This window comes from Bubalus kerabau, chromosome 20, assembly GCF_029407905.1.
Source record: "Bubalus kerabau isolate K-KA32 ecotype Philippines breed swamp buffalo chromosome 20, PCC_UOA_SB_1v2, whole genome shotgun sequence".
NCBI lineage: Eukaryota > Metazoa > Chordata > Mammalia > Artiodactyla > Bovidae > Bubalus > Bubalus kerabau.
In genome coordinates this window covers 57,056,309-57,074,715 of record NC_073643.1, presented here as the reverse complement: position 1 = coordinate 57,074,715, position 18,407 = coordinate 57,056,309, and the positions used below count along the sequence as shown (strand labels likewise).

The following is an 18,407-nucleotide window of genomic DNA, read 5'->3' as shown; positions in this document are numbered from 1 at the left end:
AAAGTGCCAGCTCCTGGAGAAGAGCTTCTTCCGCTTCAGCTGTGTCCTCGCAGGGTAGAGGGGGTAAGCTAGGTCTCTGGGGTCCCTGTCACTAACCCCATGCATGAGAGCCCTGCCCTCACCACCTCCCAAAGGCCCACTTCTTCAGACCGTAACCCTGGGCCCTGGGTTTTCAACATACGTGCTTTTGAAGAACACCAACGTTTAGACCATGGCACCAACCATCCTAAGAAAGGGGCGTCAGAAAATCACAGACTTTTACAAAAAAGTTAAATTAAAAAAAAAAGAAAGGAAGAAAATCAGACTTTTAAAACTGAAAGGCACATTTAGAAGCTGGGAGCTGCATATTAGGAAACTGAAGCTGAGAAAATGAAAAAGACTCATTTCAGGTAAGGCAGTTAATCAGGGGCAGATTCTAAGCCATCGAGCTTCCAATCTAGAACTCCCACGTCATAATTCTTGCTCATCGCCCCCAGTGCCTACCATGGAGCCTCACGCAAGGTGTATATTTAACAGCTAACTGACAAATGATGACCAAGAAAATCGAGCCATCTGGGTGAAACCCATAGCCACGGGATCACAGACTTTATCTCCTTCAACTAAAATTTCTGGATTGTGAGGTTTAAGAAACCTGGATTTTGCAACAAGATCAAGCCTAACTTCTGTGAATAGTTTTCTTTTTTTTTTCTTTCTGTAATTAGTTGTGCCAAAGAATAAAATTACTGAAACTCAAAAAATAATAAGCTTTCATCTAGTGTCAGAAGAGACAGGAGCTGGCTTCCCTGGTGGTTCAGTGGAGAAGAATCCGCCTGCCAATGCAGGAGACATGGGTTCAACCCCTGATCTGGGAAGATCCCACATGCTGCAGAGCAACTAAGCCCTAAGCCCGGGCGCCACAACAACTGAGTCTGTGCACCCACGGGCTGCAACTATGGAAGCACATGCACCCCAGTGCCTGTGCCCGGCGACGAGAAGCCCCCGCGACAAGAAGCCCCCACGACGAGAGGCCCACACACCACAACTGGACAGGAGCCCCCGTTTGCCACAACTAGAGAAAAGCCCACACGGCAACAAGACCCAGCACAGCCATAAATAAATCAATCAAATTATACATTAAAAAAAAAAGAACAGACAGAAGTGAGGGCAGCTGGTGAGGAATGCTGGACCCTCCAGCTTATACTAAAACTGCTGCTGCTGCTGCTGCCAAGTCGCTTCAGTCGTGTCCGACTCTGTGCGACCCCATAGACGGCAGCCCACCAGGCTCCCCCGTCCCTGGGATTCTCCAGGCAAGAACACTGGAGTGGGGTGCCATTTCCTTCTGCAATGCATGAAAGTGAAAAGTGAAAGGGAAGTCGCTCAGTCGTGTCTGACTCTTAGCGACCCCATGGACTGCAGCCTACCAGGCTTCTCCATCCATGGGATTTTCCAGGCAAGAGTACTGGAGTGGGGTGCCACTGCCTTCTCCACACTAAAACTACACCACCCCATTTATGAGCCTCAGATAATTGAGGATTGTACACTGAATGCATTTTCCTCATTATTTTGTGACTGCTCCAAAAGTCAGTCAGTCTTTGCCGATGCAGGAGACAGATGACTAGGATTTTTTGCTTTGACGTGCAATCACAAGGATTTATTATGGAGCAAGAAAGCTCTGAAGGGAACAAGAAACATCAAAACATATCTTTTAAAGGTACAAAGACTAACATCATTTTCGATTCAAGTTGTGCAATTTAGTTTCACTATTTGATTGTGACAGAGGAATAAAATGTATTGACTTTTGAAGAGATTTTTTGTTTTCAAATTCTAGGGAGACTTTATTTGAAATACCCTACCTAATCTTTGACTAATCCAGTCCCATCACTTCATGGCAAATAGATAGGGAAACAATGGAAACAGGGACAGACTTTATTTTCTTGGCCTCCAAACTCACTGCAGATAGTGACTGCAGCCATGAAATTAAAAGATGTTTGAGCCTCGTAAAAAAAGCTATGACCAATCTAAACAGCATATTAAAAAGTAGAGACATTACTTTGCTGACAAAGGCCCATAAAGTCAAAGCTATTGTTTTTCCAGTAGTCAAGTATGGATGTGAGAGTTGAACTATAATGAAGGCTGAGCGATGAAGAATTGATGCTTTTGAACTGTGGTGTTGAAGACTCTTGAGAGTCCCTTGGACAGCAAGGGGACCAAACCAGTCAGTCCTCAAGGAAATGAACCCTGAATATTCATTGGAAGGACTGATGCTAAAGCTGGAGCCCCAATACTTTGGCTACCTGATGCGAAGACCTGACTCATTAGAAAAGACCATGATGCTGGGCAAACTGAGGGCAGGAGGAGAAGGGGATGACAGAGGACGAGATGGTTGGATGGCATCACCGACTCAATGGACATGAGTTTGAGCAAGCTCCGGGAGATGGTGAAGGACAGGGAAGGCTGGCGTGCTGCAGTCCAAGGGCTCGCAAAGAGTCGGACATGCCTGAGCGACTGAACAACAACAATAAATCTTTGACTATCTTCATATTCAGGTGGTCTTTACAAATACCTCTTCCCTCACACAGCAAACACACGAGGGAGCAGAAAAAGATGCCCCCCTCCTGGAAGCCCGTAATCTCCAGCTCTCAGTTATCTTAAAGCCTCTCAACATGCTTTCTGCTCTGCCGCCAGGCACAGAATTTAGTTCCTCACACAACCTAGTCAACACTTCCAGCGACCCGAGCACTGAACTCTAGCTTTCTGATTCTGCCGCTGTTGATCCTCTTCCCTTCCTGAAAACATCATTTCTGGTTCTTCTTCTCTAGCAAGTCACGCCTCTTTGGCGAGTTCTGCGTTTCTGCCCTCCCTGATCAGGTCCGTTCCCTGTCACTGCCCTTCCTTCTCCTCACGCTACAGCCTCTTCTTCTCTTACAGCCTGGACTCTGTCAACTCTAACTCAACATGTCCTAAACCAAATTTACCTCCTCCCCAAACTACATCCACCTCCTGGCTTCTCAGTTTCTACAGAAAATAAGAAATTGCCTCCAGCTACTCAGACTGCTGACTATGGCTCAGATCGTGAACTCCTTATTGCCAAATTCAGACTGAAATGGAAGAAAGTAGGGAAAACCACTAGACCATTCAGGTATGACCTAAATCAAATCCCTTATGATTATACAGTGGAAGTGAGAAATAGATTTAAGGGCCTAGATCTGATAGATAGAGTGCCTGATGAACTACGGAATGAGGTTCGTGACATTGTACAGGAGACAGAGATCAAGACCATCCCCATGGAAAAGAAATGCAAAAAAGCAAAATGGCTGTCTGGGGAGGCCTTACAAATAGCTGTGAAAAGAAGAGAAACGAAAAGCAAAGGAGAAAAGGAAAGATATAAGCATCTGAATGCAGAGTTCTAAAGAATAGCAAGAAGAGATAAGAAAGCCTTCCTCAGCAATCAATACAAAGAAATAGAGGAAAACAACAGAATGGGAAAGACTAGAGATCTCTTCAAGAAAATTAGAGATACCAAGGGAACATTTCATGCAAAGATGGGCTCAATAAAGGACAGAAATGGTATGGACCTAACAGAAGCAGAATATATTAAGAAGAGATGGCAAGAATACACAGAAGAACTGTACAAAAAAGATCTTCATGACCCAGATAATCACGATGGTGTGACCACTCACCTAGAGCCAGACATCCTGGAATGTGAAGTCAAGTGGGCCTTAGAAAGCATCACTACGAACAAAGCTAGTGGAGGTGATGAAATTCCAGTTGAGCTATTTCAAATCCTGAAAGATGATGCTGTGAAAGTGCTGCACTCAATATGCCAGCACATTTGGAAAACTCAGCAGTGGCCACAGGACTGGAAAAGGTCAGTGTTCATTCCAATCCCAAAGAAAGGCAATGCCAAAGAATGCTCAAACTACTGCACAATTGCACTCATCTCACACGCTAGTAAAGTAATGCTCAAAAGTCTCCAAGCCAGGCTTCAGCAGTACGTGAACTGTGAACTTCCAGAGGTTCAAGCTGGTTTTAGAAAAGGCAGAGGAACCAGAGATCAAATTACAACATCCGCTGGATCATGGAAAAAGCAAGAGAGTTCCAGAAAAACATCTATTTCTGCTTTATTGACTATGCCAAAGCCTTTGACTGTGTGGATGACAATAAAATGTGGAAAATTCTGAAAGAGATGGGAATACAAGACCACTTGACCTGCCTCTTGAGAAATTTGTATGCAGGTAAGGAAGCAACAGTTAGAACTGGACATGGAACAACAGACTGGTTCCAGATAGGAAAAGGAGTACGTCAAGGCTGTATATTGTCACCCTGCTTATTTAACTTATATGCAGAGTACATCATGAGAAATGCTGGACTGGAAGAAACACAAGCTGGAATCAAGATTGCCGGAAGAAATATCAATAACCTCAGACATGCAGATGACACCACCCTTATGGCAGAAAGTGAAGAGGAACTCAAAAGCCTCTTGACCAAAGTGAAAGAGGAGAGTGAAAAAGTTGGCTTAAAGCTCAACATTCAGAAAACAAAGATCATGGCATCTGGTCCCATCACTTCATGGGAAATAGATGGGGAAACAGTGGAAACAGTGTCAGACTTTATTTTGGGGGGGCTCCAAAATCACTGCAGATGGTGACTGCAGCCATGAAATTAAAAGACACTTACTCCTTGGAAGAAAAGTTATGACCAACCTAGATAGCATATTAAAAAGCCTCTGCTTTTTACTTTGCCAGCACAGGTCCGTCTAGTCAAGGCTATGGTTTTTCCAGTGGTCATGTATGGATGTGAGAGTTGGACTGTGAAGAAAGCTGAGCACCGAAGAATTGATGCTTTTGAACTGTGGTGTTGGAGAAGACTCTTGAGAGTCCCTTGGACTGCAAGGAAATCCAACCAGTCCATTCTAAAGGAGATCGGTCCTGGGATTTCTTTGGAAGGACTGATGGTAAAGCTGAAACTCCAGTGCTTTGGCCACCTCATGCAAAGAGTTGACTCATTGGAAAAGACTCTGATGCTGAGAGGGATTGGGGGCAGGAGGCAAAGGGGAGAACAGAGGATGAGATGGCTGGATGGCATCACCAACTCGATGGATGTGAGTCTGGGTGAACTCTGGGAGTTGGTGATAGACAGGGAGGCCTGGCGTGCTGCGATTCATGGGGTCGCAAGGAGTCGGACACGACTGAGCGACTGAACTGAACTGAAATGACTTGGGTAAGTCACTTCACCTTTGGACTCATAGTTTCCTCACCTGTGAAAGGGAAGAAAACCACACCTGGCAGGTCTGAAAGGATTATCTCTAGAAAATAAGTCAGTAATTAAGTCAATAAATGTGTTTCTTGTCTCCAGCAACTCTCCACGGTCCCCAATTAGTCAAAGACACCTCTGTGAGAACATTATGTCACATTTCCTTGCACATCCCTACTATGCCTTGCACAGTAACTTGTATATAGAAGTAGTCTAATAAATGCTCTTTGCTGCACCTAATAGGTAATAAATATGTGCTGAAATGGAGAAGGCAATGGCACCCCACTTCAGTACTTTTGCCTAGAAAATCCCATGGACGGAGGAGCCTGGTAAGCTGTAGTCCATGGGGTCGCTAGAGTCTGATACGACTGAGCGACTTCACTTTCACTTTTCACTTTCATGCACTGGAGAAGGAAATGGCAACCCACTCCAGCGTTCTTGCCTGGAGAATCCCGGGTATGGGGGAGCCTGGTGGGCTGCTGTCTCTGGGGTCGCACAGAGTCAGACATGACTGAAGCAACTTAGCACGTGCTGAAAAAATGAACCAGACAGTCCTGAGCACCCAGCACTCGTCTCCATGCCATGGAAGGTACAATAGAACCATAAGATGCTAGCCCTGCTCACCAGAAGCTTCTGTGGATGGTCCCGTGGCCCACCTATGACGAAAGTTAAGAACCCTCATTCCTTGCAAAAATCAGCATTCTCTACTTTAGATTTCGATGAAAAAATACTCACATGTCGAAAGCACTGAACTCCAACGTTAAGCGAGCTGGCAGCCCCGCAGAGTCACCTGGAAGGAAGCATTTACACATTCAATCATGAATTAGTCACAGCAGCCTTTGCAACAAAAACATGCATGGATCACTCTCTTCTGGTGAAGCCCAAAGGGCCCCATCCAATTTCCAGCCACCCAAGCTGAAGAAGGACACAGCAGCAGATGATGGCTTTTGTGAATCCAAGGTATTCCAAGCCAAGAATATGAATGCAAAGATTCACTGGGGAAAATGTTTCCAATCCCCTTCCCCAGCAATACTCAGTAACAGGTATTAACTCTTTCGATTAATACACTGTCTTCTCCTTTTCTTCTCCCAATAAGGAAAAAAGAAATGAACATGGGTCAAAAAGTCAGGTAGTAAAGTAGAAACCAGGGGATAGCATTAATGGTAAAAGTCAAGGACATCCCATTCTGAAGGAGAGCTGACCTACACTGGGCAGAGAAGGTAAGAGAAGAAGAATGGAGTTTCCTATCACCTACCGTTGTAGTAATAACCCTTAATGTCCTTGGGAGCTTCGTCTAGCCGGTACTCATTCAGCTTCTTCTGGGTCAACTCGTGCCAGAAGCCAACATCCAAGGCACTGCTGAAGGGGGCGAACTGCAATCTGGAGAGGCCGGAGTCCCCCATAACTGCTGCCATTCGTTATCGCCTGCTAGAAACGAAACACGGCAACAATGCACAGAATACGGTGAGAAAGGACATTTGTAATCACGCTTGAGACAGAGAAACAGAAAATGACCAGAGGTCAACAAGCTGCCTGAAGACACAGCTTTGGAAAGCACCCCAAGGGTCCTGGCTCCATTGCCACATTCAGCCTCTGGGCAACACAACTGACCCGCCTGGCCTTCCCTTCAGGGCATCTTTCTCGCGAGCCAGTCTGACTGACGCGCTAGTGTTATCCCTTCTTTGAACCATCCTGTGTGGCCCCAGGGAACTGTACAAGCACAAAAACCCGAAGTCCTGCCAGTGAGCAACGCCAGCGGTCAGGGTTCTGAGTGAGGCAGTGCTTGAGCACCCCAGCCAAGAAGGATGAAGAAGTTCCCCCACCCAAACCACAGTGTCAGAACTGCTTTGAAATTTCACATTTTATCCTTCAAATGCAGAAAATTTGCACTTCACTATGTTTTATTTTTTTAATTTTACTTTTTTACTGTAGACTTTTTACTTTGTATTAGGGTACAGCTGACAGACCTAGATAGTGTGTTAAAGAGCAAAGACATGAGTTTGCTGACAAAGGTTCATATAGTCAAGGCTGTGGTCTTTTCAGTAGTCATGTATGGATGTGAGAGCTGGACCATAAAGAAGACTGAGTGTGGAAGAATCGATGCTTTTGAACTGTGGTGCTGAAGAAGACTCTTGAGAGTCCCTTGGACTGCAAGGAGACCAAACCAGTCAATCCTAAAGGAAATCAACCCTGAATATTCATTGGAAGGACTCATGCTGAAGCTGAAGCTTCAATATTTTGGCCACCTGATGTGAAGAGCCTTGGTAAAGACCCTGATGCTGGGAAAGATTGAGAGCAGAAGGGGGCGGCAGAGGATGAGATGGTTGGATGGCATCACCAATTCAAATCATCAAATAAACTTGACCGTCTTGGCCAGTAGGCATACGTTCAATGTAATTCCCTGTGTCCCCTGCACACTCTCATGGGGGAGGGGACACAGACCCTGGGGTGATGGGGTGGTTGGGGTGGGGGGAAGCACAACCCTAGAGGAACTTGCAGTTCCAAAGGCACATGTTGATGAGGTCACTTGAGTCTCCAACTGCCCCAAGACAGATGAGTATGTCTGCAGTGGGATGTATGAACAGTCACACTAGAGGGGATAAATAAAAGACAGGTCATGTCTACTCAGATTCTGCGTGAGTTTTGGGCCAAGATTTTTTAAAACCTTTCGGTTCTCTAAACGTGTTGGATATCAGAGAGACAAGGAGCTCTGGTCCAATAGCAATTATATGGCAAAACGCAAGGGAGTACCACCTAAACCTGGTGAAAATCAAGGCAGAGGAGACGAAGGCAGGTCAGAGCAGGGGGAGGCCCCGAGCAGGGCCTGGGCACGGGTTCGCAACATCACATCAGCTGGCACTGAACAAGTGTTTCCACCTCCTGGTGGGCTTATTAAAAAATGAAGATGCCTCGGATCCACTTGCTGGGGGTGGGGGGAGGTGGGGGGAGAAAGGACAGAGAGGGTGGTGGGGACCTGTGCCCCAGGGGATCCTGATTCGAGTTTGATGCTATCTTGAAGCCTTCAGAACACCAGCACTCTTACTTCTGGAGTCAGAATTTGCCTGCCAAATGCAAGAGACGTGGGTTCAATCCTTGGGTCGGGAAGATCCCCTGGAGAAGGAAATGGCAACCCACTCCAGTGTTCGTGCCTGGAGAATCCCATGGCCAGAGGAGCCTGGTGGGCTACAGACCATGAGGTCGCAAAGAGCCGGACACGACTGAGCATGTACACACATGTGGACACAGCGACCTCTGAACCATTTCAAACATATTTAAATGCACCCTGGGCCCCTATGAAACAATCTCTGGCTTTTGTTTTAAAGGCTCTTTATAGCTTCGCGCTTGCAGAATGTTCACCTTTTTTGGGTCACTCCTGTGTTCACAGGCCCCAGAAAAGTTTGTGGGTCCTAGGCACCATGCCTTCAGTGCCCAGTGGAGAAACAGACCCTCATGCTGGTGGCCTGGGGCCCACCGTACGAGAAACACTGGCATAGAACACCCTCACAGTCTCCTGCTTGGTTCTGCGGGTTTCTCCATCGCTCCTTTCTCCTCTCTCCCTCTGCAACACAGCTGGCATGCTCCTTCTACTGCTGGCTTTTGAAAGCTTCCGTGCTCAGCCCTCTCCTTCGTCTATAAGCTTTCCCCAAAGCAAATTTTTCATTTTATACACCCATTTCCATCTAGATGCCAATGAATCCCAGGATGGTATTTCTAATGCTAACCTCCAACCGTATATTAAAGTGTCTTCTAAAGGCTGGAATTGAATTTCTCACAGGCATCTTCAGCTTGACAAATCGAAAACTGAATGTTCCTTTCACTAAAATTGTGTCCATTTTCCTATATGTCCAAGTTCATTAAACAGCACCATCATATAGCCACAAAGAAACCTCAAAGTCATCTTCAATTCTTCTCTCTCTCACATCCAATAAACCACTATGTGCTAGAGGATCAACAGTCCTCTGCCACGAGTTGAAAGTGGTAGTTACGAAGCATTGGCCGGGGCCAGGCACTGCAGCAGGGGTGGGCGCCTGCATTAGCGCCTCCCCAAAGCCCTAAGAAGCGACAGTTCCGGTTTCACAGAAGACGACACTGACGTTCAGAGAGATAAGAATCAACACCTCAGCAGAAGAGCGGTACAAACAGATCTCATCTGAAATCCTCTGTGGGATGGGGCATCAGACCCCCTACACATACTTCACAATCAACCACAATTTAGTCTTAAAAGTCGACAGTAACTCATTTTGATGACCTGTTAAGGTCACCAAGATGTTGAAGTACCACGGAATGTAGCTCGCCGAGCTCCCCTGTTCATGGAATTCTCCAGGCAAGAATACTGAAGTGGGCAGCCAGTCCCTTCTCCAGGGCATCAAAGGTCACCAAGATGAAATTTTACCAGTGCCAAAGACAAAAGAGAAAATTCTATTCCATACGGCCCCTGAGCAGCCAGGAAAAAGAGGACCACAGAAGAGAATGGACTAGAAAGTAATCTGCGTAAGAGGCACACTGCTGGGATTTCCCTGGCGGTCCAAGGGCTAAGACTCCGAGCTCCCACACACCACAAATGAAATCCAGCACAGCCAAATAAATAATATTAAAACAAATCAGAGGCCCATGCTTCATTTCTGACATATTTGGTCTTTGAGAAATTCTGAACAGAACCCAAGAGCCCATTTCACAAGAGGATGTGGTCGGTGTCCAGCCGCTGAAGTGGTGCCTTACTGGTTAGGGCGATGGAGAGGTCTTAAGCAACACCAGCAATGGGTGATTAGGAAGCTGCTGGAAACATCTGAACAGGATATTCGAGTAAAAAGCTATCGCCTAGCAACCTAGCCAACGTCTATGTCACAGTGTCCCTAAACTAGAAGGGAAGACTTAAGACCTAACGATAAGGAGGGAATCCTGGAGGAGGAGGAAGTGAGTCCCAGGTGCAAGGTCATTCGTGTGTAACCAACCTAGACACAAACAGTACCTGCGTCCTGAAAAGTCAGGCTTGCCCGGATAATCCCAAATGGTGCAGGGGAGACTTGAGGCCTCGGCTCAGCTTACAAGGCTGAAAGCTTATTTCCACTGATCATCAACGTTTTATTCAGGATGTGAAACCCAAGAGTTTCACACAAGATGGGATTGCATCACTTCCAGTGAAAGAGGAAAGGCTTTGAGGACTTGAGACTGTAATGAATAAGAACCCCAGCAGTAGAAGAGACCCAGTGGTAACCAAACTATCCAGTGAGGAGTTACCTGAAATAATGCAGATGCATGTCAAGCAATATGAACCCTCTGCATCTACCACCCAAACTTACCAATTTTAGCCTTTTCTAAAAATAAAACTAAGTCACACTCGGCAACTTAAACAAGTTAAGTGCTCGAAAACCACTACCCTGTGGCACCTTCCAGAAGCTCCTGTCCAGTGGGCCTAACCCTTGTGTCAGTGCTGTTCTTCACCGTCAGAGCCCACAGGACGCGTGTACAGTGGCTGCCTCCCGGGAAAGACAGTCCAGGGCTCAGAGACACAGCTGGGGACAGACTTACTTTCACTCTATGTCAGACTTACTTTCACTCTATGTCCTTTTTGCCTTTTGGGTTTTGTAACAAGTAAATAAGTAAAATAAGGAAAGACAAAAGCCCTGACCCAATGGCAAGAAGAGCGGGAATGAGAGACAGGTGAGAAGACCAGTTCAACTGTTTTGGTTCAGAGAAATAACATATGGAAAACCCTGATGCAAGAACCTGTCCTACTTATCTTTCTCCAGCAGCCAGCACAGTGCCTAGGATAGATTAGGCACTCAGAAGCTGCTGACATGAAATAACAGCTTTCTTCTCCCCCAAAGAGTCAATGGATGGATGCTGGCTTAAGATTCAACATTCAAAATATGAGGATCATGGCATCCTGTCCCATCACTTCATGGCAAACAGATGGGGAAATGATGGAAACAGTGAGAGGCTTTTTTTTCTTGGGCTCCAAAATCACTGCAGATGGTGACTGCAGCCATGAAATCAAAAGATGCTTGCTCCTTGGAAGAAAAGCTATGACCGACCTAGATAGCATATTAAAAAGCAGAGACATTACTTTGCCAACAATGGTCCATCTAGTCAAGGCTATGGTTTTTCCAGTAGTCATGTATGGATGTGAGAGTTGGACCATAAAGAAGGCTGAGCACTGAAGAATTGATGCTTTTGAACACTGGTGTTGGAGAAGAATCTTGAGAGTCCCTTGGACTAGCAAGAAGATCAAACCAGTCAATCCTCAAGAAAATCAACCCTGAATATTCATTGGAAGGACTGATGCTGAAGCTGAAGCTCCAGTACTTTGGCCACCTGATGAGAACCAACTCATTGGAAAAAACCTTGATGCTGGGAAAGACTGAAGGCAGGAGAAGTGAGCAACAGAAGGCAAGATGGTTGGATGGCATCACTGACTCAATGGACACGAGTCTGAGCAAACTCTGGAAGATAGTGAAGGACAGGGAAGCCTGGCATCTTGCAGTCCATGGGGTTGCAGAGTCGGATATGACTGAGCAACTGAACAACAATCAGGAGGCAAGATTTGGGCAGAGTTTAACAGTGGTAACCTGACTTGTTCAAACAGGATGCAGGCTGACCAGAAAGATGATGCATTTTCCATTAGTGGAAGTACTCGAGCACACATCAGGCAATCATTTCCCAAGTCATTTTGCACAGAGGTGGTCAGACAAGAACACGGGTTGGCAAGCTTTTTCTGAACAGAGCCAAGTAGTAAATACTTTAGGCACCGCAATCCGAAATAGTTTTCTGTCCTATTTTCTTCTTTTTTCACAACTCTTGAATAACGTAAAAAAAATCTTTAGCTCATGGACTGCACAAAAAAAGGCCTTGGGCTGGGTGTGCCCCACAGGCCATAGCTGGGCAAACTTGGACTAGATGATCTTCAAAACCTGTTGTTGTTTTGATCCTTGGAAGGTGCCGATAAGGCATTTTTTTTCTAGGATGACTGAGATTTGGGGCAGAATCTTCTCAGAGGGCAGGAGAGATGTGCTGAGGATGAAGCAGATGATGAGGCTGGAATCCTAAGCTGCATGAGCCATCTATGGTGCCAGTCTGTCTTGAGGGACCGGCGAATGTGGTATCCACAGACCAGTCGCACACAGATGGGAGCATCGCTAAGCCAAGAAGAAGCACCTTCGGTATTCACCCAGGCTCATCACACACAGGAAAGCCTGTGGCAGGAGCTGAACTCCACGTCCTCGGCAGGCGCACAGCCACACCCCTGGCGGGCTCCTCCACACCTTCTCCTGGCCCCTTGCTACTGCCTCCCAGCTTCTCCAGTGCCACCCTGGGGGGCCTGCCCCCCTCACCTCTACCCGACGCTGCAGAAACAACCAAGCCGCTCAGTCCTCGGCTAACTCGCCTGCCGACCTGCCTCGGCGCCCCTGTCTGAAAGGTGCTCTGCCCGTGTCCCTGCACGAGGTGACCAGCTCCAGAAGGCCTTGCGGCGCTGCTGCTGGCTCCACCCTCCCTGCACCTCTCCATTGGCCACTGTGAGCACCACTACCCCGCGGCCCCGACGGCGCGCACTGTGGGTCCCTCTGAATAAGCGCTGAAAATGAAATACCACCTCCATAGATCTTCTGGCATTTTGTTATTCAAGATGCTCAAGATGGACATATTTTGGCTTCGCTGCTTATCAAGTTAACTGGAGCAGAGGCGTTTTCCTGGAATGAGTCTGCCCAGCCCTTCTCCCTTGGCGCCTGCCGAGGACTAGAGGCAGCAAACAGCAAGCCAGTACAGGATTTCTGGAAAAGGAAGGAGTAAAACTGGTGGAGAACAACAACAATCATAGAGATTAAAAAACAAGCAGACCTACCTTGAGGGACACTAGGCCCTTGGTGGGGGAGAACAGAAAAACAGACCAGCCTGACTATGTGAACATCTCTCGCTAGGATTTTTCACTTGTGTGTTCTTGGGGTTTTGTTTGCTTGCTTTGGGAAAGCAGGGGAGTTTTTGTTGTTTTTTTTTAATGGTTCGGAGAAAGGATGCTGAAAGCTAATGTAGCTGGGAGCCGGGTCCTCAGTCAGATCAACTGACGTTGGGAGTTCCGGCCCCATCGCACACTGGCCCGGCCCAGGGTGGGTAACATTGCAGCCTGTGCCTCTGCTTCATCATCTGCAGATAATCATACCCAACCCATGAGGCTGCTGGGAGGGCTAAATGGGAAAGCGTGCGACACGCCTCTTCTGGTGTCTGGCTGAGAGCCAGCAGCCAGTCCAGGGCAGCTGCTCTTCTGTCTTATCGCCCCACCCTCCCCCGCCACCAGCCAAATGCGGTTGCCCTTCCCCACGCGCTCACCACCAGATCTTCCCGCGCCTCGAGCAGCCCTCGCTAAGTCTCCCTCTCTCACCAGAGCTCTGCAGACATGGCAGAGGTTTAGTTACAAGGAAACAACGGTCTCCTGCTATAGGTCATCCAGGGAAGTCCAGACAGGCGAGCGCTGACAGGTTGGGAGCGCGCTGTGTTCAGCTTCTCGGAGGCCACGCAGGGCCGTTCACTTAGCAGAAGTGCCGCCATCACCACAGTTTGGCCTTAAGGACCATCTCTGGGCCAAAACAATGGAGCGAAGAGAGCAGCTGCAGGGCTTGCGAGCTCTGACAGTCATTAAAATAAGCACCGAGGCACATGACCAAGTCCCGCTGACAAGCCGAGTATGTGCTTAGCTACTGATGGGTAAGAAGGCAGTGGAGACCACCAGGAGTGGGGAGGGGGGGCCTCTGGCATATGCAGCCAATGCCCATTTTGCTGGGTAATGATGCTTCTGCAACTTCATGAGTTTTGGAAGTCATTTGCCAGGCTGTTAAAGAAGGAAGTTTTTAAAAAGCTCTCTCTTCCCAAAAGGAGGCGGGTGCAAAGTTCCAAACTTAGAAGAAAGAGTAGGTTTTACCAGAAGATGAAAACTCGGGACTCCTACAGGGGAACCAGCTGGTACAGAAGCCTCAATTTCTTTTAAAAACAGCATCAGAGTCAAGATGTTCCCCGAGCCAAACTGATGATGTCTCTGCAAGACACCAAGTCACCCCAGATGGCTTTCTTGGTGACGGTACTATTAGGCGCTGATAGCTGATGTGAGCAGGCAGGATAACTGCTTGTAAGGTCGGGTTGTCCCTCTCGCCTCCTTGGGTCACCTCTGCCCTGGAAGGAGCCACATGATTTGCTACTTCAGGAGGTCAGCCGGGGAGCCGGCAATCGCCTCCATAGGCTGCAGACTAACCTTTAGTCTCCACAGTTACTTCTGGGACCTGTTCTTCTTTTGCTTCATCTTGTTTTCCCTGCTGTAATAACCTCAAACCTCCCCTGCGATCTGCTCTCTCGTTCGGCCTCAGATTTGAGAAAGGATGCCCTGGATACCAGTATTGTGGGGTACGGCAAGCCTATGAGAGTGGAGGCTGGGAAAACACGGGCAGGGAGGGAGTCAAAGAGATCATACAAGGAACGGGGCAGACACCATGCCCACTTTCGAGGCCTCTGCGTTACATCCGCCCATCAACCGTGTCAACCTGCTCCATCCTGTACCTGAGTGACAGCCATGGGATTTACCTAAACCACGAAGGAGTCCTCAGGTCAGCCAATAGCTAAAATCCGTGATGGTTTCCTAAAAGCTGCCTGAGGTATGAAGGATTGCGTCTGAGTAACAGTCTTCGTTTTCATTTCTGGTGATCTTTAAAAAGTTCTGGAAAATGAGAGGCGCTGAAAAACTGGGCCAAGCTATCACTTGGTTTCAGGTTTTCAAAATAATTTCCAAAGATGAGAATATAGATGGATTCTGTAGCCCACTGGACAGAGACTCTGCTCCCAGGGGAGGCATCACACAGGCCACTCTGGTTCCCACAGCACCTCTGTACAATAAGAAAACTGTACCACTCCCTCAAAACATTTTACCTCCTTTGAGAGAACTATTGTAATACATTAAGTTAGCTCAAGACATCTTTGCCCTTCTCTGCCAGAAAACCGTCATTACAAAATACACCCATGGCGCCCATGATCTGAACAGAACCCTCTCAGATGCGGCCCCTGCGCAACTGCATGCAGCCGCCCTGCGTGTCCACAAAGGCCACCACGGCTTCCCCGAGAACAAGCCGGGACAGCGTGGCTGCCCTGCTGCCGCGGTCACGGAAGAACCACGGACAAAGGCAACAGGCTACGGGGGCCTCAGCAAGGCCTCCGACAAGGCTTCTCCAGACGGCACAGCAGACGAGATGTGGATGCAAGAACTGACACAGTTAGAGGGACTTAAAACTGGTGAAATAACCTTCTTCAAAGGATGCTGGTTCAGGAATGAACTGATGGCAATCAGAAAGGAGCTGCCAGGGATGTCTTTGGTTCAGTCTTGGGGCCTAGCAGGTTTGTATTTTATTCTCTCTGTAAGTGAATATCCATCATATTCACAAAGCATTTCACGCATGCTGAACCCTGTGTGCTCCACCAAGACAGCGGAGCAAAAGGACACACACTCACGCTCTCCTGCGAGAACTCCAAAATGACAACTCACTGCTGGACAACTGTCAAGAGGAGAATGTTGGATCCCACCAAAAAAAGATACCCCTCGTAGCAAAGGAGAAGCCCCAGCAAGACGGCAGGCGGGGTGAAATCAAATTTAGAATCAAACCCCATACCCACCAGAGACACTCAGAGGGCTCAAACAAACCTTGTTGCACCAGGACCCAGAGACCCCACAGACACTGAACCAGAACTGTGTTTGAGTGTCTCCTGCGGAGGTACGGGTCAGCAGCGGCCTGCCGCAGGGGCAGGGACGCTAGGTGCAGACCTGGGTATGGCACAAGCCCTCTTGAAGGAGGTTGCCATTAACCCCACCGTAGAGCTGCCAGAATTTACTCAGGATTGGGGAAACACGACTCTTGGAGGGCAAAACAAAACCTGTGCGCACCAGGACCCAGGAGAAAGGAGCCGTGACCCCACAAGAGACTGAGCCAGACTTGCCCGTGAGTGTCCAGGAGTCTCTGGTAGAAGTCCGGGTTGGCAGGGTCAGGGGCACTGAGTGCAGCAGTGCATCATGGGACCTTTTAAAGGAGGTCATTATCTTCATTACCTCCACCATAGTCTGGCCTCAGGTCAAACAACAGGGAGGGAACACAGCTCCACCCATTAACAGAAAATAGGATTAAAGATTTACTGAGCAAGGCCCCACCCATCAGAACAATCCCACGCCATCAGCCTCTCCCATTAGGAAGCTTCCATAAACCTTATTGTTATCCATCAGAGGGCAGACAGAATGAAAACCACAATCACAGAAAACTAACCAAACTGATCACATGGGCTACAGTCTTGTCCAACTCAATGAAACTATGAGTCATGCCTTGTAGGGCCACCCAAGACAGATGGGTCATGGTGGAGAGGTCTGACAGAATGTGGTCCACTGGAGAAGGGAATGGCAAACCACTTCTGTATTCTTGCCTTGAGAACCCCATGAACAGTGTGAAAAGGCAAAAAGATAGGACACTGAAAGATGAACTCCCCAGGTCGGTAGGTGCCCAATATGCTACTGAAGATTGGCGGAGAAGTAACTCCCGAAAGAATGAAGAGACGGAGACAAAGCAAAAGCAACACCCATTGTGGATGTGACTGGTGGTGGAAGTCAAGTCCAATGCTGTAAAGAGCAATATTGCACAGGAACCTGGAATGTTAGGTTCATGAATCAAGGGTAAATTGGAAGTGATCAAATAGGAGATGGCAAGAGTAAACATAGACATTTTAGGAATCAGTGAACGAAAATGGACCAGAATAGGTGAATTTGACTCAGATGACCATTATATCTACTACTGTGGGCAAGAATCCCTTAGAAGAAATGGAGTAGCCCTCATAGTCAACAAAAGAGTCTGAAATGCAGTACTTGGATGCAATCTTAAAAACGACAGCGTGCTCTCTGTTTGTTTCCAAGGCAAACCATTCAATATCACAGTAATCCAAGTCTATGCCCCTTCTAATGCTGAAGAAGCTAAAGTTGAACAGTTCTCTGAAGACCTATAAGACCTTCTAGAACTGACACCAAAAAAAAGATGTCCTTTTCATTATAGGGGACTATAATGCAAAAGTAGTATGTCAAGAAACACCTGTAGTAGCAGGCAAATTTGGCCTTGAAGTGCAAAATGAAGCAGGGCAAAGGCTAACAGAGTGCTTCCAAAAGAATGCACTGGTCAGAGCAAACACCCTCTTCCAGTAACACAAGAGAAGACTCTACAGGTGGACATCACCAGATGGTCAATACTGAAATCAGACTGATAATATTCTTTGCAGCTGAAGATGGAGAAGCTCTATAGTCAGCAAAAATAAGACCGGGAGCTGACTGTGGCTCAGATCATTAACTCCTTATTGCCAAATTCAGACTTAAACTGAAGAAAGTAGAGAAAACCACTAGACCATTCAGTAAGGACCTAAATCAAATCCCTTACGATTATACAGTGGAAGTTATAAGTAGATTCAAGGGATTAGATCTGATAGAGTGCCTGAAGAACCATGGACGGAGGTTCTTGACATTGTACATTAGGCAGTGATCAAGACCACAACTAAGAAAAAGAAATGCAAAATTGTTGTCTGAGGAAGCCTTACAAATAGCTGAGAAAAGAAAAGAAGCAAAAGGCAAAGGAGAAAAGGAAAGATACGTCCATTTGAATGCAGAGTTTCAAAGAATAGCAAGGAGAGATAAGAAAGCCTCCCTTGGTGATCAATGCAAAGAAATAGAGGAAAACTATAGAAGGCAATGGCACCCCACTCCAGTACTCTTGCCTGGAAAATCCCATGGACAGAGGAGCCTGGTGCGCTGCAGTCCATGGGGTCGCTAGGAGTCGGACACGACTGAGCGACTTCCCTTTCACTTTTCACTTTCATGCATTGGAGAAGGAAATGGCAACCCACTCCAGCGTTCTTGCCTGGAGAATCCCAGGGACGGGGGAGCCTGGTGGGCTGCGGTCTATGGGGTCACGCAGAGTCGGACACGACTGAAGCGACTTAGCAGCAGCATACAATGGGAAAGACTAGAGATCTCTTCAAGAAAATTAGAGATACCAAGGGAACATTTCAGGCAAAGATGGGCTCAATAAAGGACAGAAATGGTATGGACCTAACAGAAGCAGAAGATATTAAGAAGCGGTGGCAAGAATACACAGAAGAACTGTACAAAAAAGATCTTCATG

At 47.3% G+C, this 18,407-nt stretch overlaps 1 protein-coding gene across 9 annotated transcripts in view; it reads right to left on the bottom strand.

The window, feature by feature from the left end:
* The window catches only part of ATG7 (autophagy related 7), a 273,321-nt gene that overhangs the window by 244,527 nt on the left and 10,387 nt on the right, over positions 1-18,407 (bottom strand). For all 9 annotated transcript variants that reach the window (XR_008705982.1, XR_008705983.1, XM_055557371.1 and 6 more), the window contains exons 2-3: positions 6,488-6,660; positions 5,968-6,022 (exon numbers count right to left, since the gene is read on the bottom strand). Coding sequence is in view for 7 of the 9 variants with exons in the window: in XM_055557371.1 (XP_055413346.1) it covers positions 5,968-6,022; positions 6,488-6,647 (215 nt within the window). In the remaining 2 variants the exon portion in view is untranslated. The remainder of the gene's footprint in view (positions 1-5,967; positions 6,023-6,487; positions 6,661-18,407) is intronic.